At 39.0% G+C, this 22342-nt stretch overlaps 1 protein-coding gene across 1 annotated transcript in view; it reads right to left on the reverse strand.

Annotated features, from left to right (window-relative positions):
• The window catches only part of CASD1 (CAS1 domain sialic acid O acetyltransferase 1), a 60715-nt gene that overhangs the window by 4099 nt on the left and 34274 nt on the right, over positions 1-22342 (reverse strand). The window contains exons 8-17 of the mRNA XM_074945911.1: positions 19773-19987; positions 18272-18697; positions 17708-17797; positions 16858-16977; positions 13142-13298; positions 6193-6272; positions 3618-3719; positions 2329-2469; positions 1673-1750; positions 219-311 (exon numbers count right to left, since the gene is read on the reverse strand). Coding sequence (XP_074802012.1) covers positions 219-311; positions 1673-1750; positions 2329-2469; positions 3618-3719; positions 6193-6272; positions 13142-13298; positions 16858-16977; positions 17708-17797; positions 18272-18697; positions 19773-19987 — 1502 coding nt within the window. The remainder of the gene's footprint in view (positions 1-218; positions 312-1672; positions 1751-2328; positions 2470-3617; positions 3720-6192; positions 6273-13141; positions 13299-16857; positions 16978-17707; positions 17798-18271; positions 18698-19772; positions 19988-22342) is intronic.

Here is a 22342-nt window from a genome sequence, read left to right on the forward strand (position 1 = left end):
GCCCACTTCATTATAAGTGGTTTCTTGCAACATGTTAAATGCTTACACTTAACAATGCCTCCCTAGTATTTAGCTGTGATACTCTGGTTATCTTTTTTACTATTTTACTATGTTTTTACTATTTATTCAGTTACGCTACAGTGTATATTATAAACCCACCAGTTATAGATTCCTAAAATGAAACACCCTATTATTGCATTTGTGATCACTCTACTTACCTCTAAAGAAATTCTGCCAAACCAAGCAAAAAATGAACTATATACAGAACGGGCATATCCAGGAATGTTCCTGATGAGGATGAAAGCTAAAATCTAAACAGAAAGAGATTCATGTGTGAAAAGTAATTGAAAATAGATTATGCATTATAACTCAGTAGGAAAATTAATTTAATAAAATATTTTTGCTATATATGTACATATTATAAACTTTAAAAATGCATGCAGTATATACGTAATATAAGCACGTGCATAAATGTTTGCAGGATCAGGGCTACACTATATGGAGTATTCAGAGTAACAGCCGTGTTAGTCTGTATTCGCAAAAAGAAAAGGAGTACTTGTGGCACCTTAGAGACTAACCAATTTATTTGAGCATAAGCTTTCGTGAGCTACAGCTCACTTCATCGGATGCATACTGTGGAAGCTGCAGAAGACATTATATACACACAGAGACCATGAAACAATACCTCCTCCCACCCCACTCTCCTGCTGGTAATAGCTTATCTAAAGTGATCATCAAGTTGGGCCATTTCCAGCACAAATCCAGGTTTTCTCACCCCCCCCCCCCCACACACAAACTCACTCTCCATATATGGAGTAGAACCTCAGAGTTACAAACACCTCAGGAATGGAGGTTGTTCGTAACTCTGAACAAAACGTTTTGGTTGTTCTTTCAAAAGTTTACAACAGAACATTGAATTAATGCAGCTCTGAAACTTTACTATGCAGAAGAAAAATGCTACTGTCCCTTTTTTTTTTTTTTGAGTAGTTTATATTTAACACAGTACTGTACTATATTTGGTTTTTTTGGGGGGGGGCGGGGGGGGTGTCTCTGCTGCTCCCTGATTACATACTTCCGGTTCCAAATGAGGTGTGTGGTTGACTGGTCAGTTTGTAACTATGAGATTCTACTGTATATGAATTAGTATTCAGGTACTGTGTATGGCCATGAATGAGTATTTTAATTTTTATATATAAAGATATCTATATTTATTTCACACAAGGGTATATATGTAATGCATATATACATTTATATACACACACACACACAAACATAAAAGCACACACATACACAGATATGCACTACATATATACCCTCCTGTAAAATATATATATAGATACCTTTATATATAAAAATTAAAATACGCATTCATATATCTATGTATGTGAATGTACACACATACTGATATAGCTACACTCTTACATTTATACACAGAATAGAATGAAAATGTGCTGTCACAATAATGTGCTGTAAATAAAATGCTAAATTTTAAACTTTATATTACACAGGTCAAGGAAAAATAACCAGCAATGCAACAAACCCTTTTTCACATTCATACATGAAAATGATGTGCATCAACTGATGTGAAGTGCTAAGACATCAGAGACAGACTATATTATATTTTTTTTAATAGAATCTAGATTCTGTCACTAAGGAAAAGGAGCATAATTACCTGCACCACAGAAACAGAAGGATGCAGTTCATTGCACTCAGTTTTGTTTTTACAGCTACTAGCCCAGATAGAGTAGGTCTACAAGATATAAATATACATATCAGTCTGTTTGATGACTGTGCTTAAGAGATTTTAAAATGTTACAACAGGATAAAACATTTTAAAATATGTTAAAACAGCAGTGGTGTGGTGTGAGGAGGAGTCGATTCTTTACACTTTCTAGTTAGTTATGCATTTCCCAAACGCTGTTTTGCAGCTGATGATTGCAATAATTATTTGTACTCTAAAATACAAAAAAGCCCAATGCTGACAATTGTATTAATCACACTTATACATTAGCTCATTTCTTGACTGTTTATACAGGTCATCTACCACACTATTCTTACTAAGATCATCCAAGATAACCAACTGGAGAAGCTGTAGTATTTAAATCTACAATAGAGTAAAAGGGAGGAAAAAAAAAAAAAAGAGTCCAGTGAAGGTTTAGGATGGGTAGTAGCTATTTATACAATATAGCGGAAATAAACTTCTGCAACCCAAGACCATCTCTTATGAAAGGTCCACTCATTGCTACACAGGAACTTCTCCAGAAAGCTGACCATCCTCAGGATGACTGTTTTAAATTTACAAAATTTCAGTTCATATTGTGGACTTACCAAAAAGCAAACTACAGAAATAAATAGTAAAACATTTGAAATTTTGTTGGAGAAGAGATGGTCTCCTTTCCCTTCCGAAAGCACCTGACGTTTTTGTAATGCCAGATAAATAGAAGCAAACAGCATCCCATGAAAGACTACCTGCAAAAGAAAACTGAGGTAACTACTCACTCGTGGCAGTTAATAAACACAGGTAAAACCACCAAGGTAACAGGGTTGTTAAGACATTTGATCTAGGATGTTACTCCAGACTCCTCCACTAACATCAGGTTATGGTTCAGAGCCCTGCTGCTGCCGCCCGTTTTAAATTTTTTGGTGTTCTGGCACTTTAGAACCTCCCCGGAATGCAATGTATGCATCACAAACTGCAACACCGGTGAGATTTGGAGTTTTGTTAAGCACACTGCTCTCCCTGGGGCATGCAAAAAATGTAAGCAGTTATTAAAATTGGCAGCAGGGGGAGAAGGTACGCCATTGATTGGTCCCAGACCATGCACTCTGGAGTGGAAAGAAGAATCTGAAGACTACTGCACCCAACCACAGCAGGCAAGACAATGCCTTTGGGAAGAGGTCAGAGGAAAAATACGCTCGGGCCTCACATCCTCCCACTAACCAAACAAGATACAGGAGAGAACAGGCAGAAATTTCTCTCTCTACCAGCACACCACACTGTGGGGGAAGAAGAATGCCCTCTTGCAAAGGTATTTTAAAACACAGTATTCAAAACATATTTATAAATAATAAGATAAAAATTGCATCTCTACATAAAAGGTGAAATAAATTCTATATCAAGACCTTCTGATTTTAGCAGCACAGAATATTCAAAAGGAACACTCCCATAGAAATGTCCTTCATTTATAAATTATGTTGTTTATATAATTAAAGTTTCTTTGGAGGTTCCTTTGGGTTTTTAAAAAAAGATTTACCATTTATTGCTGCAGTAATGTGAAATTTCAATTTCCTGCAGAATTTAGCCTTGAAGTGCCAGAGAATTCAGTTGTCTCCCAGCAAAATTTAAGTCTGGGACAAGACAGAATATGCAGAGCTCTGATTATGGACACTTTATAGGCTCAGCATATAAACAAGTCAGCTTCCATCTTTTCTGCATGGCTTTGACAAATACTTGAAGTAAAAGTGGATGCTCCCTGGCCCTACAACAAACCATTGCCTGGAACTTCAAATTTATTTTTTCCAGGGGAAGAGGGAGAAGTAGATCTAAAAGTTAAAATATGTTCAGGAATACTTCTTAAAACACAAGACCACAATTAATTTATGAAAGGATTACATACATAGCGGTCTAACTTCCACCTAAACCACCACTCATAGACATTTCCATTCAGCTCAAAACATGTGGACAATGGCCAAAGAGAAAAAATCTTCTCAAATACACCCTGTAAAATACAAACATGGCAAGAATGTTAACATTGACTTCAACCCCATTTCATAAATTTAATTCATTTCATTATATGTTAGTACCATCATACCAGTACTAAATCAGTTTAATTGGCCTCACCTAAAAATAAAGTCAACAGGACTTGTGCATACTCTGCCCCTTTCAAAATAAGGCCCAGAATGCTTATGTCAGTTAATGTTGGTTTAATAGTTCAATTTTCACATCAATTAATTTTAAAGAAGCTAGGACACTGTCTACACTGCCTATGTCATGTTCTACCAGATAGAGCCCAGAGCCTGAAACAAATTCCTTCCTTAAAAAAATAAAAACAAACAAAAAAAACCCTGAAATGAGTGCAGATAAATTTTTGAATGGCAAGAACACTACAGATGTAGAGTTAAGCTGCAGCATGCTTCCCACTCCCTACATTTAATTTAAACACTACATATTCTCAGATATGGAAGAAGTAAAAATGTGTCGTTTCATATTATCTAATTGAATGAAACTATTTTAATAGAAGTGTTAGATATACACATCTGGTACTCACTAGACAATATCCCCAAGTTGCTGCCTGACTCCCTCTTCCTTAAACACAAATTAGAAACACTCACCTTGTTATTCTGTGTGCCTCTGATTGTATCATGATATACTGTACAGTATTTCCTAATCCTCCCTCCCTATCTGTAGTCAGTGCAGTTCTCAGCAGCCAGAAGGAATTAATTCATGGTCTCCTTCTCAGATATCATTGTTCGTACCCCTCCATGAATTAGCTCGCAGAAAGCGTTCCTCCAACTGTGGGGAAGAAGGCGGCCAGCCTACCATTCCTCCAGGAGATTAAAATCTTTACTAATGACCAGAAGTGGTTGAAAAGGAGCAGAATTACCTGAAAGTATTCCTGAATTTTATTTTTCTGATCAACTTAAAGGGTAGTTGAACTTTTCTGAAAATTCCAAATTTCAACTAAAAATGTGTTAAAAATTTTCCCCACATTTTTCAATCAGCTGTACCAGTGAATAATCTTGTTTCAATCATTCTGAGGAGCTGGAGTTTTAAGATTATTCCAATGTTATTGGGACCTATTTTAAATGTGTCAGAGTATGACATATTGTGTTAGATTGCAAGCTCTTTGGAGAAGAGATCGTAATTTTGTTCTCTGTTTCCACAGAACCTAGCTCAGTGGGATCCTGGTCCATGACTTAGGTGCTCTGTTAATACAAATAAATAATAATTTGAATATTTCTGCAGATAGATGTTATTCTCTATGACAGAAGTGCTCTGAAAGGCATCTGAGATTTCCCTCTAATTTCCCATTGATAAAAGCATCTACCATCTTTCCTCTCACCACTCCATTTTGCACTCCATTTGTGGGCTTAAATGGAGACAATCAGCTATGTGTTGGGAGATGTAAATGAAAGCTTTACAGAAAACTTGAGTACTTCAGGGTTTAATACTAATGGGAGTTGGTGGTTTTTTGTTTTTGTTTACTTAGTAAGGAGCAAATTCTGCCCTTCATTCCGTATCCTGTACATGATACACTATGTGATAAGTCATGCATTTGGCATGAAATTCACACAGATACAGAAGATCTACACAAACCCTATGTATTACTTATGTGCCACTTAAATCTTCAACAATAGATCTTAAGTGGTACATAAATCTTGTCCTGGAAATCTGCACAGGCATGAATTTAAATCCATGAGAAACGGACACCCTCCAAAGAGTGCAGACCTTCCTGTTTCCAAAGTTTCCAATAGACAAATGGCAACCAAAATTAGGCCTTCCATGTAGGGTCATGGGGGCTGGGGAAAAACCCTAACAGAAGTTGGTGTCAATTTTCCAATGACTTCTGTGCCACATTTGCTTGGTTTCTATGTCAAAGTGAGATGTCTTTTTAAATTTAGATTTTTATCTATTTTCAATCGTAGGAAATGTAGTGAAGAAAAAGGAAATCTTTCTAATTCCTGGTACTACATCTCAATCTGGCATCTGAAAGTCAAACTGTTCTTTGATTTATATATTGCTCATCACTGACAAAATTTCTGGCATCAGGATTTAGCTGACAATTTTGTTGAGTTGCATGAGAAAACAGATGCAGCTTGCTCTTCTGCAACTATACTGTCCATAAGAGCTAACAGCACAACCTACCCCCCCATCCCCAATAAATTAGCCAGACAGGCCCTGAAAGATAAATATAAAGCTGATCTCTCAATTTACATAATATTTTAGGAAAAAACAATGAATTTTAAAAGTGTTGTGAGAAACAAACAAAAATGTAGGATACTGAAAATTCCAGCCTCCCACATAAAATCAGATATGAAAAGGAGGTATTTAAATATTCAATTTTCCCCCCTGTACTCTCCTATACAGTAACAGAAAACTGGTCATAACGTTCGATTCTGAGTGGCTTTCCAAATTGAATACACAGGCTACTATTAATTCTCTAAGGATACAAATAAGTATAATTTACAAACCTGAGAATTTGCTAGAAAATATATACACATAAGTAAGGAAATTAGTTTCAGCAGTAAGCCAAAGTGCCAGAAGCAGTTCCCTGTGGGAGAATTGAAAAAATCAGTGAGTATCTGGCTGTTATTTTTCAAAACAAAAAATAATGATACATTTAATAAGAAGTCAGTAGCTGTGACACACAGATGTCCTTTATAATTTAATATGTATATTGTCCAGGTATTAGCCAGTCACAATTTGCCATTATCCAAACATTTTAATTTGGTGATTTTGCTTTCTTTCATATAAAGTAAAATCCACACTACGAACATTCACAATAATAAATTCACACATTATTCTATCCTCAGATGCACAAGTACAACCCCTTCTGGCTTGAATGAGACTGATGTGCACATATCCAAGGACACCATTTAATCCTACAAAAGCAAACACTCCTTTAAGGACTCAGTTTTGACAGACACTCAGCCTGGGAATTTTTAATTTTAGTTACACGTGAAAAATCTAAGAGCAGTTACATAAAATGAGTGTATATTTAAACTGTGAGTCAGGAGTGAGGTACTAAGAGGCACATCTAATTTTGCTCCTCATAAGCTGAACTGGTCAGTTGAGGAGCTGTATCTTGCCAAGGCTAGCCAAAAGGAACAGCTTCCCCAGGCTGCTGGTTGACACTGTTTTGATCCCAGAATTCAGCTGTGCAGTGGAGAATGGCTCTCACTCCTGCTTCAAAGATTGGAAGTGGGCAACAGGCACAGAGCTGAAGGAAAGTGGTCATTGAAAGGAGCTTTCAGGAAGTAGTGCTGCGAGGTCCACAGTGGGACTTCTGTTGCACAGTGCACATGAGGAACGAGGAGCTGTTGCAAGAGAAATATCAGAGTGCTACATATAACCTTGTGAGCTGGTTGTCGGTGCTTTAAAATTAACATTAAACATTCTGGACACCGTGTCAAAGTACAGGCCAATTACCAGTTCTGTAGTATGTATTCCAAATATACGTTTAAAGTGCTCCACTATCAAAAATGCAATCTAAACAATTGGAACATTACACTATTAATACGTGAGGGAAGAAGTTACTCACCTTGTGCAGTAACGATGGTTCTTTGAGATGTGTCGCCCTATGGGTGCTCCACTGTAGGTATATGTGCATCCCTGCGCTTCTGATCAGAGATCTTTGATAGCAGTGTCCATTTGGCCTGCACATGCTCTCTTTCCTCCTTGTGCTCTGCTTCGAGGCTAATTAGTGCTGCGCAGGCCAACCACGCTCATTTCCTTCTCTACCACAGAGTCCCTATCAAGAGCTCCGAACTAGAGGAGAGGAGGGCGGGTTCCGGAGCACCCAAAGTGGGACACATCGTGAAGAACCATTGTTACTGCACAAGGTGAGTAACTACTTCTTCTTCAAGTAGTGTCCCTATGGGTGCTCCACTGTAGGTGACCCCCGTGCAGTATCCCTAATGGAAGGTTGGGGCTTCGAAGTTGAGTCTGTTATGGATAATACTGCTGAGCTGAAGCTAGCATCAGAAGCAGAGTCCCCAGTAATCATACAGTATTCTGCAAAGGTATGTACAGACGCCCAGGTGGCTGGCTCTGCAGATTTCTGAGATAGGGACATTCTTGAAGAAAGCGACAGAGGAAGAAACGAACCTCACGTTGTGGGTGTGAATTCCAGGTGGAGACATTATGTTGCGAACATGATAGCAGAGCTTAATATAGTTTGAGACTCACTTAGAGAGCCTCTGGGGTGATATTTCTATGCCTTTAGACCTTTCCTCAATGGAAAGGAAGAGCTTGGGAGATTTCTTAAAAGTCTTTGTCCTGTCCAGGTTGAAGACCAGAACTCTCCTAACATCTAGCATGTGCACTATGGCCTCTCTGTTATAACAGGGAGGCTTAGGATAAGAGGTTGGGAGATGAACTGGTTGGTTTATGTGAAAAAAATGAGGACAATTAGGAATAAACTGAGTGTGGTCTGAGAATAACCTTGTTGTGAAAGAATTCTGTAAAGGGGGGTGCGTCATAAGTGCAGCTATTTCCCTTATTCTCCTAGCTGACATGATGGCCATGAGAAATGCGGTCTTCATTGACGGGAGGGTAAGTGAACAAGGGTGGTTTAATCTTGAAAACTAGATTTAGGTCCCATGTTGGAGTGGGACATCTGGGTTGGGGTCCTAGAGCAGCAGTGTGGGCATTTCCTGTTCAGATAAGTAGCGAACAAGTGTATTGATGGTGTCCCCCATTGATTGAATATGTTGTGAAGTACTGCTGGGTTCAGTTCCCACTCATGATTGTATGAGAACATGCAATTGAGACTGTCTGCTGTTGTGTTCTGCACTCCCAGTAGGTAGGCTGTTGATATTAGAACATTGTGGCAAATGTTCCACAGCTTTAGTGCTTCTGTGCAGAGAGAGGATGATCTGGTATCTCCCTGATGGATTTATGTAATACATGCATGCAATGTTATTGGTCATGACCTTTCCGTGTGTACTTCTGATCAGTGGGAGAAAGTGAGTGCAAGCATTCCTGACCACCCTGAGTTTGAAGAGGTTGATGTGGAGAGTCATTTCTACGGATGACCATTTGCCCTGAGTTGCGAGGTTGTTGAGGTGTGCACCTCAACCCCTGAAGGAAGTGTCCATAGTGAGAATTGATGTCAGAGGAGGGGAGGAGGCTGAGTGAACAGGACCTCTGTGCAAACATTTCCTACAGCTTTCCACCAATCCAGGAAGTGTTTGACCCTGGAAGGCATTGAGAGAGGTTTGTCTAACCTGTCTCTGTGTGGCCTGTAAACCGAGCTGAACCATGTCTGCAGACACCTCATGTGCAGTCTGGCATGAGATATTACGAACTTACCGGCGACTATGTGCCCCAGAAGCAGGAAGCAATGTCTGGCAGAAGTCTGAAGGCTGGCTTGAACTGTCTCTGTAAGCATGGACAGTCTGTGAAATCTGTGTTGTAGAAAGAGCGCTCTCACTTGTAGCGAGTCAAGGTCGGCTCCCATAAACTCCAGGCGTTGCTCCAGAGTTAAGGTCAATGTTTGGATGTTGATTTGCAGGCCCAGGTTTGTGAATACATCCATAGTTCTGTGGGTGGCACATAGAACTTCTTCTAAGAAGTGGGCCCTCAGGAGGCAGTCATCCAAGTATGGGTAGATCATGATCTCCTGGGTATGTAGGTGAGCCACCACTACAGAAAGGATCTTGGACAATACTCTTGGAACCAACAAGAGGCCAAAAAGGAGTACTCTGTAGTCCTGACTCAGAGTAAATCTGAGATACTGACCCTACCATCTCACAGATGATTCATGGAAATACGCGTCTTGGTGGTCCAGGGCTGAGAACCAATCTCCCTGTTCCAGAGATGGAATAATTGCTGCTAGTGTGACCATCTTGGATTTTTGGGCCTTGAAGTATTTGTTCAATGCCTTGAGGTCCAGTAGGGGTCTCCAACCTCCCTTTTTCTTGGGGACCAGGAAATAGAGCGTAAAACTCTTTGGCATGGAGATGTAGAGGGAAGGTTCTATGGCTCCTAGTTGGAGCAGGTGATCTATCTCCTGTTGCAACAATCTCTCATGAGAAGGATCCCTGAAGAGGGATGGGAAAGGGGATGGAGTGGATCGAATACCCATTGGAAATAGCCTCCAAAACCCATCTGTCGGATGTCGTGTGTTTCCAGTTGTGGTGGAACAAAACAAGGCAACATCCAAAGGGATGCAATGGGTTGGGAAGTGGCAGCTGATGTTGAAGGGAGTGGCCTCGAACAGGATGTCAAAACTGATGTTTTGAAGTGACAGACTCCGATGTTGAAGATTTGTGTCTCTAGAATCTGGATTTCTTTCTCTGTGGGTTTTAGTAGTGTTGTGGTGGGAACTGTGGTGCACGCAATTTGCGAGGAGACTGAGGACTAAATTTTCTCTTTTGTCTGGTTGTATAGATCTCCAGTGACTGAAGTTTGGCTCTGGAATCCCTAAGTGTGTGGAGTGATGCACTGTTCTCCTCAGCAAACAACTCAGAGCCATGGAAGGAGCGGTCTTAAATAGTTGTTTGCACCTCCTTTGGGAAACCTGAAAGCTGCAACCACGAAGCTCTTTGCATAACAACTGCTTTTGAGATGGACTGGGTCACTGTATTAGCCGTGTCAAGCACTGCCTGGAGTGCTGTTTTGACCACCAACTGCCCTTCATTGATAATGGCTCAAAATTGTTCCCATTATGATTCATTATGAGATGGTCAATAAAGATGTTAAGTTTGGTATAGTTCATGTAATCATATTTTGCTGTTAAGGCCTGGTAGTTTGCAATACTAAATTGTAGAGTAGCAGAAGAGTAGGCCTTTCATCCAGATAAGTCAAGGTGCTTCCAATCCCTATCATAAGGGGTGGAGGACTTTGAATGCTGTTGCCAGCCGCAGGAGTTCACTGCATCTATCACAATGGAATTAGGCGGAGAGTGGGGAAAAAGTAAATTCTGTATCCCTGGTGTTGCCCTGAATTTAAGGGGTGTGTATACCCCAGAATGTAATCAGGTTAACTGCAGCCATATTATGTGCATTCAGCCACCCGGAATTAATGAAATAAAACACCACATAGTTATGGGTTAATTTGAAGACAGGGTTTTAGAAGCAAGGTCATATCTAGCTGGCAGTTTCTGCTAATGAGAATAAAAAAGGGACTAGACAAGTAAACAACTAAAACTAAAAATCTTAATTTAAAAAAACAAATCTAAACACCTCTATTATTAAAAATGTATTAAGAATTAAAAAAACCCAGTAAAAATCATTATAACCTATGTTTTATAAAAATTAGTTATAAAAAATTAGCTAATAAAATGTATTTTAAAACAATCCTCTAAAGCAGTGGTTCCCAAATTTGTTCTGCCACTTGTGCAGGGAAAGCCCCTGCCGGGCCAGGCTGGTTTGTTTACCTGCCGCGTCCACAGGTTCGGCCAATTGCGGCTCCCAGTGGCGGCGGTTTGCTGGCCAATGGGAGCTGCTGGAAGCAGCAGCCAGTACGTCCCTCGGCCCACGCCGCTTCCAGCAGCTCCCATTGACCTGGAGCAGCAAACCGCCGCCATTGGGAGCCGCAATCGGCCGAATCTGGGGACGCGGCAGGTAAACAAAGCAGCCTGGCCCGGCAGGGGCTTTCCCTGCACAAGCGGCGGAACAAGTTTGGGAACCACTGCTCTAAAGCCATCTTAAAAAACATTTTTCCTGACTCCCTTTCTCCCTGATGGGTAAACAACTGTCCACAGAAAACCTGCTGTTATTTACTTAATACTATTCCAAATATTAAATATCTAAAATGTTCTAAATCTATTGCTTATGTTTATATGTGCTTAAATCTACTAAACTGCCGTTTTAAAGAAAGCACATTGCATAAATCTTATCAAACAAAATTGCTGTGTTCCTATTAATTTATTCCTATCACTGCCTAAAATAAAATAATTAAGTTGCCCCTGTTAAAAGCTCTAAAGATCCCAGATAACACTGGGAGGTACATAATATTTTTTTATTGGCCCATTTGCATGTTGGTGTGGCCGATACTAGCGTCTGCCATATAAGCTTAGCTGGGTCCAACAGCATCTCGTTGATGGGGAGCATTATCCTGGAGAAGGACGACGACGAGAAGGTATGTAAAATATCCAGCAAATTATGGTAGTGTTTTTTACCTCCTTGAGAAATATCTGTAAGGTATCTGCCATCCTCTTAGGCCTTGTCTACATCTACACTACACCGTTTTATTGACAAAAGTGAGGTTACAAAAAACACAAACTAGCTAAGAAAGAATGTCTAAAGAGTAAAGTATCCGTGAATGGACTCCTAATTGCTCTGTCTCTAGCCAGGGATGGTTGAGAAGGAACTGAGGGTCATTCGCCCACGCAGAGCTAATTAGCCTCAAGGCAAAGCATGAGGAGGAGAGAGCGCATGTACATGCTGAACGAACACTGCTACCAAAGATCTCCCATCAGAAGTGTAGGGATGCACCTACACCTACAATAAAGCAACACTACTCGAAGAAAAAGGGGTGGGGAATCTATGTTCTGATAGTATATAGAGTCTTTACTCTCCAGGTCACTGGGTTCTAATCTAGGTGAGGTAAATGATCTCCAAAAACAGTTACCACATGACAGCTCTTCACTGAGCTATAGTATATGAAACAAGCTGGTGGTATCACTTCAAGTTTCTAAAGAACAAGCATCCACATTACAAGAAATAATGCATTTAACACCACCTTGACAATCTCAGAAAAGGGATCATACACTGTAGCAGCCAGGAGACCCCTACTAGGTAAGAGATAACAAAATTGGTCCCTCAAGAAGAGGGTTGAGGTACATTGGCAGCACAGACTAGGGGAAGTTCGCAATACTGTTGCTCATGCTGTCCGTTTTCTGTGGACAAAGTATTTTTCTAGAGGACTAACTTTAGTTTGTAAGGTAGAAAATACACTATGCCATTCCCTCTCAAAGTTCCACAATGAAGAACGGTTGGGAATATATAGTTCTGAATTTCATTCCACTTTTTAAAAAGTGAGCTTTTGTAAATAAAAGGAAAAACCATAGACAACATTAAAACTCTGATTTCAGGTTCTGAATACAGGTATAGCGATCTAGGAGCAAGTTCATATGGGGTTTTTAGCTTGCATTCAGCAATTGTTTGTTTCTTTCAGTGTTCGCCAAACATAATTTTCAAAACCTCAGAAACATAATTCAGATTCCAACCAATTTAAGCAAGGATACAGTTCAAACACTTGATGTGTTTTGTTGAGAACTACAGCAAGTGAAAACTCTCTCTCCAAGTTTAGTGGACAGTGGTTTAACATATTTATAGAATTTACTTCTACATTATTTACATATCCAAATAAAGACAAACATACTAGCTATCAAGTTTTGTATATGATTGTAATTGTGTACATTATCATGTAAACACCTTTAAAGTAAAAGGAAAGAAACAAAATTTATTTTACCGTTTGCTTTCTTCTGGACTATCTGAGGCCATACAGCTAATGTAGCATAGATGATCATAAACCAGACAGTGACTAGTGGAACAAAGTAGTAAAATTGGTAAGGTCGATCCATCACTATACATAACACCACAACCAGGAAATTGAGACGAAATAAAACCTGTGGGTGGTTGGGATGAGAAGGAAGAGAGAAGTGTTTTTTTCATTTAGGATTACCATCAAACTGGGTTTTTCTTTAACATTATACAAATTATATAAATATTATGCATATCAATTTAAACACCTACAATATTACCTTTCTTGAAATTTGAATGGCTGTCTCAATAAGCAGTTCAAACTTTAGCAAAGAAATAGAGCTGAATGGTTGTAGGTTGTTGTTTGAACCAAGATACCATTTGATACCAACAGGATGAGCCAGTCATATATTTTAAAAATGTATAGTGTGCTCCCTCACATTAACTGGGCAAAAAACCCTACAACACGTTTTCTCCAGTTGTCCTTATATTGGAACAATTGTTATGAACAACAGTGGACTTTGAGATATTCTCTTTTCAAAATGAAAGGGTAATTAATAAATCTGGTAGAAGACCTGGCAGAGGTGATAGCTAGGGGCTTGAGACCGGAATGGACATTCCTGGACCAGACCATAGAGTGGAGAGGGTTAAAGGTGCAGTACCCTGAAGCTGTGACAGGGCTGAATAAGCACTCATTTGAGTGAAGCAGCCATTCCACCATCCTTTAGGGGAGCATTAATGATCTCAACTAAAACACACAATACCTTTCTTTTTTATTTTACTAATGACGAGGGAGGTCATAAGTCCAATATGCATACAACAGCTTAAAGCTTCCAGAACTTAATTGAATGAAAAGAGCTGTAGTTCAAATCAGAGATGACAGTAGTTTGTCCCATCCAAAGCAAGACCTGCAGTCTTGGAAGCAGGCAATCCAATGTGCTGGAGTGCTGAATTCAATTGCTCTCATCCACAGAGAAAGAAAAACTCCTTAAAACATAAATGCCCATTGGTGCCAACTGGCAAAGGCTTCACACTGTTCTTTACAAACAACAACTGTCTCAGACCCCACAAACTCACTACACCTAATACCCCACCTTCATGGTAATTATCCATAAAGCGTAGCATGCGAGGTCTCTACAACAAGTCTGTAATGTACCAATACTCATTAATCATTGTGAGATCTGTGTACAGGTGTGTGTCACTTGGGACCCCAAAGCAACACCTTGGCACCCCCACATTTACCATGGTGATATAATTATATGTTTTATACAAAGTATGCCTTGTGATGTATAATTTTAAAAGTATTGCTCTGTTGAGCATTAATATCCTGTTAGATTGTATGTGCTATAATTGTATGGGAAGTTATGAAGTTTTATTATGTGTGTTACTGTAATATGTTGTAAGGTTGGGAACACTCATAATCAGCCCTTCAGGTACAACAATGGAGCAGCCAGACACTGATAATGGCCCGTTAAGGGGAATACACATTCACAAGGACTATCCTGGGAATTGTATAAAATGGAGACCTCTCAGAGAGAGCATGTAAACAATGGAGACTGTTTGACTCACATCATAGCAAAAGATCTTTTCAGCAAGCTGGAGGAACCAATAAAGGAGGGGAAGTGACATCATCATTTAGCCTCTCTCTCCCCCCACAACTCAATACCTGGAAACACATTTGGAGAACAAAGTCTGATCTGGGGAGGTGGTCCGAGGCTGGAAAGGAGAATCCCAGCTTGTGTATTAAGGAACTATACCATCAGGGTAAGACGCTGTTTGATTTAAATCCTGTCTAGTTTATGGAACTCAGATTATGATTTAATGTTTTATTTCTTAGGTAACCACCTTTTATCTATATTGCTTACTACTTACAATCACTTAAAATCTACTTTTCTGCTTTATATTTTACCTAAAACAGTGGGTTTTGCTTGAAATGCATGGGAAATCTGCTCAGGAACAAGAGCTGGTATATGTCCTCTCCACATTGAGGGAGGGGGGGACTGGGTAATAAACTTACACTGGTCAGGCTTCTGACCAGGGCAAGATGGTACAGCTCTGGGGTCCTGGTCTGGGGAGCTGTGGGGAATTCGCTGGAGCCTTTCTATTGTTGATTCATGAGTGGCTGGCAAAAGCATTCATGCAACTCGGCAGGGTGTGTCCCTGCCTGTGGATGTCTGTGTAAATGCAGTACCTGGAAGGGCTTGCAGCTTGTCACAGCATCACAGTGTGACAGGGAGCCCAGGTTGGTGAGACAGAGGCTAAGGGCTCAGTGGTACCCCATGTCCAAGCTGCACCGCAGGAAACCCATCACAGGGTGATATTTAAGAAATAATATAAACACATAAAAATTATTCCCTTCTGGTTTTGGAGTGAAAATGAGTCACCAGGAAATATGTCTGGGTGATCACCCGCCCTGGCTAGCTGATTATGTAATGTATTGCTCAACTGTGTACCTTTGCACCAACATTGACAAGTCAATGGAAAACCTCACAAGACTCACTATAAACATTGAAACCACTTGGAAGTGAAAAGGAACAATATGACAGTGAGGGAATTGTGAATACAGACAAAAAACTTATTTGGTATATCTCAGTGTGGAGCCATTCACTGAGGAGGTACCTTGTTAAGTGAGGGAGCTTCACAAAGACTGGGTCCTAGCTCCTTGTTTAAGTGCTGCAAAAGACTGAACTTTAGTAGTTATCTTTCCTATCTAATAATGAGTGTAGGCCCTAGTTCACATTTTACAATTTTATTTTATATGCAGCCATTCTATTAGAATGTTATTCTTAAATAAATCTCATTTTTGTTTACTATAATCAAACTCAAGTGCTATGTGTGACACAGGAGTGTTGGTCTAAGGTAAAACTGTTAAACTGGGGTACACTCTTCCTTTGGGAACAGAGGATCTGGGATTTCTGTGGGTATCTAGTGATCAGGGACTGGTTAACATAGGGGAACAAATCTGAAGGGATCCAGGGACTGGGGTACATCTACTGTCAGCCTGCAGGGCAAATGCAGGACTGGTATAGCTCACAGGAGAGTACTTGAGCAGCTGACAGGCTGTTTGTGTGAGGGAACTAACACTCAGCTTGCACAGGCAAGAATTCCTCCCAGCGGAGGCAGGTGGCAACATGGTGGCTCACAGCCCCGGTTGCTCTAAAAAGCATCACACTCCTCACAGTGAGAAAAATTTGATTTTGTTTCCAGGCAGTAGCATCCTGGATTCACCAAACATTTATCTATTTGTATAAGAGCCAACAGAAAAATGCTCTAATAGTATGTAAATAGAATCTCCACATTAAACAGACAAGATGGGGGAATGGGTTGGGGAAAGAAAGATCCAAAATGGATAATTTAGATAAAGTTTGTTTCAGTCTTGCTTTTCATAATATTACATTGGTTTATGTTCACCACTAGTTATTGTGCCCAATTTCTGACGAAAACATTAAGAATGATTATTTTTCACCTCAGCCACATTCTAATGAGTTACCAGCCTTCCCTCTAAAAATTTTCATTATGTTTGTATTAGATAGACTAGATTGATCAGGCTACATTAAATAGACCAGATTAGAGAGAGACAGAGACAATGATCAGTTTGTTATGAATATCAACCAAAATAATTTTAATCTCAGATAATTTAGTGAGTAGAGAGAGATCTGAACTTGGAAATATTTTTATATACATCAGTGAAAGATTTATTCTTACCTGACACACTCTATACAATCCAAAGTCTCCTTTGAGCCAAAAGTATGAAAAATGCCCATAACCTGTTTGGAACAGATATGCAGCAACCAGAACCCGAACGTGCATATACACAGGCAAAAACTGTTGAGAAAAATAATTTATCTTTTACAGAGGGCCACAGAAGCTCTCTCTCTCTCTTTTTTCTTTTTTTAAACATTATTAATTGTAAATAAGTTTGGAGACAAGAGGACAAAGTTCTGTATTTTAGGCTTGTTGTGTTTCTGTTTCATAAAACTTTGTGTCATTGTAAACCAACTATAACAAAAGAAAGAAATTTTATGACCTACTTACTACTACTTAAAGTGATTCTCTTTTGACCTAGCTTCTCTCAAATTGCAAAATCTGAATAAATTTCTTACAACTGTATCAACAGCTCTACTTTCTTGTGTGTCTATAACGGGATTAAAAGGAAAAAAAAGTGTTATTGAGAGTTTGCCCTTTAACAGTTTCAACTCCCAAAACACAAAAAAGCTGTCTCCAGTAACTTTTTGTAACTAAGTTAATACAGTCTTCTACAATGAGAAAATAATTCCCCTTCACTGGATAACCAGGAAACAAAACAAAACAGTATAGCCCCATTGATATCTTAACTTATTGAAGAAAATGATATAAATGAGGCCTCACAACCATTATGTCTTTGAAATTAAAGGAGCATAATGTGAACTGTTTATGATACTCAAGTCTAATAAATGCTTGGATATTTTAACTTCTGTATCTTGGCGGTAAATGGCAGAAGCTTATTTTTCCTTTAAGCATTGAATCCAAATCACATTACTTAAAAAAAAATAATAATTCAATTCAAATCACTTACAGTGCTTGCTCCAGAGATATGATAAATCAAAATAACAAGCTGCATCCAGCCTTTCCATTCATCTGTCTGCTCTCTATTTAACATCTTAGTCTATGCAAAACAAAACAAGAATGTTGCTATTCCAACAAGTACAACGAACATCTACAAAATGAGGAGAAAAAGTTCAAAACAATAAACCACTTTATGGGCAGTTGGATCTAAGAAGAAAAACTTCTACACTAATGACATTTATAAAGTTCACTGTGTATTAGATGTTGCCCCACAAATCAATGCTCATCTACTAGTTTGAACTAGGATTTGACTCTGATGCATTATGGCCAGTTGATGGATGAACCCTACCAATAGCTGCACCCACAAAAATGCTTTAGCCAATGCACTTGCAAAAATGTCCTTTTGCACCTAATTACCAGTTTGTGTACAATTACTGAATTACCATATGCAACTATATATTTTGTGAGTGCATCAGCGATATCTTTTTGAAAATTTGACCTGTAATGTTTTAGTAAATAAAAATGAATTCAGTTACAATCCTGAACTGGGAAATGACACCAGCATGATCTTTACCTCTTTGGTGTTTTCGGTATAAAATACCCCCAAAACCAGGATGTAGATGATTGGTATGAAGAAAGATGAATGTGTATAAAATTTGTTTTCCTTCATGAATAGATTTGCTCTGTCACACAGATAGAAATAGGCCATGATTAGACCCAGCTTGCAGAAGGAGTGTAACAGCATCTCGAGAGTAGAAACAGGAGACGTATTGGTGACAGGTTTTTTCTCCTCTCCACTTTCCATATCGGTGCATGGCTTGTTTTTTCGATGATTATTACGATAAATAAAACTGAGAATTAAATATCCAATAATGGACAAAGCAAAAAAGCAAAAAGCTAGCTTCTGTATCAGTGTGAGGGGAGGTTGAGGCTGGCAGCAGGAACCATCAATGGGCTTCAGAATCTTATTGCAGTAGACGTTCATAAGAATCATTGCACTCTGTCAAAGAAACAAGTAACTAGCTATCAAACATTCTCAGCATAAATTTTCTTCAAATAGCTTTACTAATATTTCGCAGTAGTAAAGAGGCCTTTTCCCCTATCATTTTATATTTAAGCACTTCATATATGAGCACACAGCTAGTTACACACAAATTCCAGGATTAAAATAACCCATATCAAAAGAGCTAAGTCAATATTTTTAAGAGTCCTGATGTAAACAAACAGCTTTAATTTTTATTATTGATTTTGAAAAATCAACAAGAACCAAGATCACGAGCTGGAGCACAACCCAAATAAGTAGACCTAGGAAGATCTGCTGTGGAGGGTGTGGAAATGTAACACTTCTACCCCAAACTGTGGAATGGCAGCAAAACTGCTTTGCAAACATTACTGCAGACTCAGTGTTGCAGTAACCCATGCAGCTTGCCAGCTGACCTGCATAGACATGGATCCAATAACCCACCTTCTGCCTATCTATTACCCCACCCCCAAACCACAAACTTCCTCCATGTTGTGCTGCAGGGAGCCTTTACAGAGATTTATATAGGATGATGATCCCCTGAAAGGGTTCTCCACATCCCCTCCTCACAGCCTCCCAGCCATAACAGAATTACTACTAATATGCTGAGGATCCTGCACGCTCACAAAAGGCGAGATTTAGGATTTAGCCGTGAGAGCAGCTCTCCAAAAAGCTGCAATTGTCATTCATTCATGCAGAGGAAAGTAACAAATTTGCAGATCCTGAGAAATCCAAGCTGAAGGATCTAGTGACGGTCTCAAATAGTCCTTAACACACAGGAGAAACTACATTTTTTAAACAGCTACATAGTTACTTACAAAATGGCAAGTAGCATCTTGTAAAATTTGTTTGCACGGTCCCAAAAGATACAATTTCATCTGCTGGGGTCTTGCAAACAATTTCCTGGAAAACTCTTGTATGTCATTTTTAAGACTACAATCATCAAGGGACACCAAAGTTCATACTACCTGCCATTACAAGTACAACATGTTCAATTAAAATCTTGCTCCATTATTAATTCTTTGTTATGTTGACTAATAATGAAAGTACTCACTGTTTCTCTGCTTGATTCTGGGAGATGCAGGCCATCTGAAGATTGCATGATAGTTTCTTGTGCTATGAGCTTAGAAACACTGAACACTTTAACTTTAGCTTTGGAATTTCTGGAGCTGCTGTTCAGAATACTGATTGCAGCTTCATTGTAAGCATCTATTTTCTCATTAGTGATCATTTTCCTACTGTCACTCAACATATCTTCATAAACAGGATCTGAATTTAAAAGAATGTTAAGCTTTATTAAAAAAATCAATCATAACCACTCAAATTCTATAGACTATATTCATCCTAAAAGATTAATCATAATTTTTCAGTGCTACACTATTAATGTTAAAAAATTAAATGTTTTACCATTTGTATTATAATCCTTGTTTTTTTTTAAAGGAGGTTTAAGCCCAATAGTTCACTGTAATCTTCAAACTGGCATACAAGAATTTAGTTTGGGAGCAAGTTTTCCTAAAACCTCTCAGAACATGTATTTAGTCATCTGATAAAGAAGAGATTTTCTCTTCTCAAATACTCCTGCACATTCCAATGAACCCACATCAACATTAGTTTGCGATTTCTTTTTTTAAAGCCTAACTCTGCTTGTTCAGAATTCGTAATGTTGAATATGTCAACTGAACGTTAGAATGGGCACATCAGCCATCAATACAGCTAAGGTTACATAAGTATTTACATTCTAATCTAAAAATCCAGAAACATCAAAATTAAAACAGGATTAGCTACCTTAATTCTGTCCCCTCATATTCATTACATCACAATCTTTAAATTCATGATCAAACCCTAGTTCGCAATTCAATACATCACACTACTTTTCCTATAACCTTAAAAACACTCTAAAACACTTATATTTTTCATACCTCTATACTTGTGCTATTTTCATAGTCCAGTATACCTTTATTGATATTGAATTTTTATACATGTTCTCCAAGTATATATTTTAATGTAATATATCACTTTTTTCCAATTAGCAGCACAGCTGGATGGAGTTCAGGATATGAGGCACTTAACTGAACTAATGTAGATGGTCTTTGTATTTCTGCATAATTTTCACTATTACTTTATGACATACTGAAACTGTAAAATGTTGGGCAAGAATTGGTTATTTTGTATGTTTTCATACAAAAGAAGCAGGTCAGGCACAAGTTGAAGATTCAAGATTTGAAGGACCCTATTAAGCGTGACCACTTCCAAGCAGTCTTAGAAGAAAAGCTCCCATCAGAGTTTCCAGAAGAAATTGAGGAACATAGGAGCCAGCTGAAAGCAGTAATCATCAATGCCACTGAGGAAAACATAGGCTACCAAACCATAAAACATCAGGACTGGTTTGATGAGAATGATGGTGAAATTGAGCAACTCATAAATGAGGAGAATGACATTTCGTCCTTGGCAAAACGACATAAATTGTAATATAAAGAGAGAAGCCCATGCCAAGGTGAGGGTGGAAGTACAACATAAAACCAGAACACTCAAGAACAAATGGTGGACTGAGAAAGCGCAAGAACTCCAACATCTCGCGGACATCCACAATACATGTGGATTCTTTAGTGCCACCAAGGCTGCTTATGGGCCAATTTGTCATGGTATGAACCGTCTTCGCTCTAAGGACGGAAGCACACTTCTGAAGGACAACGAAGCCATCAATTCTCGCTGGAAAGAACATTTTGAAGATCTCTTTAACCATAATTCTATGGTTGCAGATTAAGTCCTTGAGCAAATCCCTCAACGACCATTTAGGGATGAGCTCGGAGACCCTCCCAATTTGTAAAAGGTACACAATGCCACCAAGCAGATGAAGAACAACAAAGCAGCAGGTCTAGATAGGATCCCCGCTGAAAATCTTTAAAAACGGTGGACCAGAGCTAATTCGCCAGCTTGACCTGCTTATCCTTAAAATCTGGATAAAGAAGGAGACACTCAGTGAAATGAGGGATGCCCTGATTGTCACCCTCTTCAAGAAAGGGGATAAAGTGGATTGTGGAAACTATTGTGGTATCTCCCTCCTAGCCATTGCAGGCAAAGTTCTAGCATGGATCCTTGCAACCCGCCTTCTGCCTCTGTCAGAAGAAATTTTACCAGAGTCATAGAGTGGTTTCCGACCATGTTGTGGAATGGCAGATATGATCTTCACAGCACAGCAGCTGCAAGAAAAGTGTCGGGAGCAAAACCGACTGCCGTACATGGCTTTTATTGATCTAACTAAAGCCTTTCATTCAGTCAATCACCGTGCTCTCTGGACTGTACTTTCTAAGATTGGATGTCCTTATAAATACATCAATGTCCTAAAATTGCTTCATAATAACATGAAAGTGACTGTTTTGAGCAGCAATGGCTCCCAGAGTGAACCTTTCAAAATACAAAACAGGAGTCAAACAGGGCTGTATCATCGCTCCAACCATGTTTGCGTTTTTTATGGTCGTCATTCTTTACCTAATTGCTGGGAAGTTTACAGCTGGCATTGAAACCATTTACAGAATGGTTGGAAAGCTGTTCAGGCTTAGCAGCCTGAAAGCCAAAACTAAGATTTCCACAACATCTATTGCGGAACTTCATTATGCTGATGAC

Source organism: Natator depressus, chromosome 2, assembly GCF_965152275.1.
Source record: "Natator depressus isolate rNatDep1 chromosome 2, rNatDep2.hap1, whole genome shotgun sequence".
In the NCBI taxonomy this organism is placed as follows: domain Eukaryota; kingdom Metazoa; phylum Chordata; order Testudines; family Cheloniidae; genus Natator; species Natator depressus.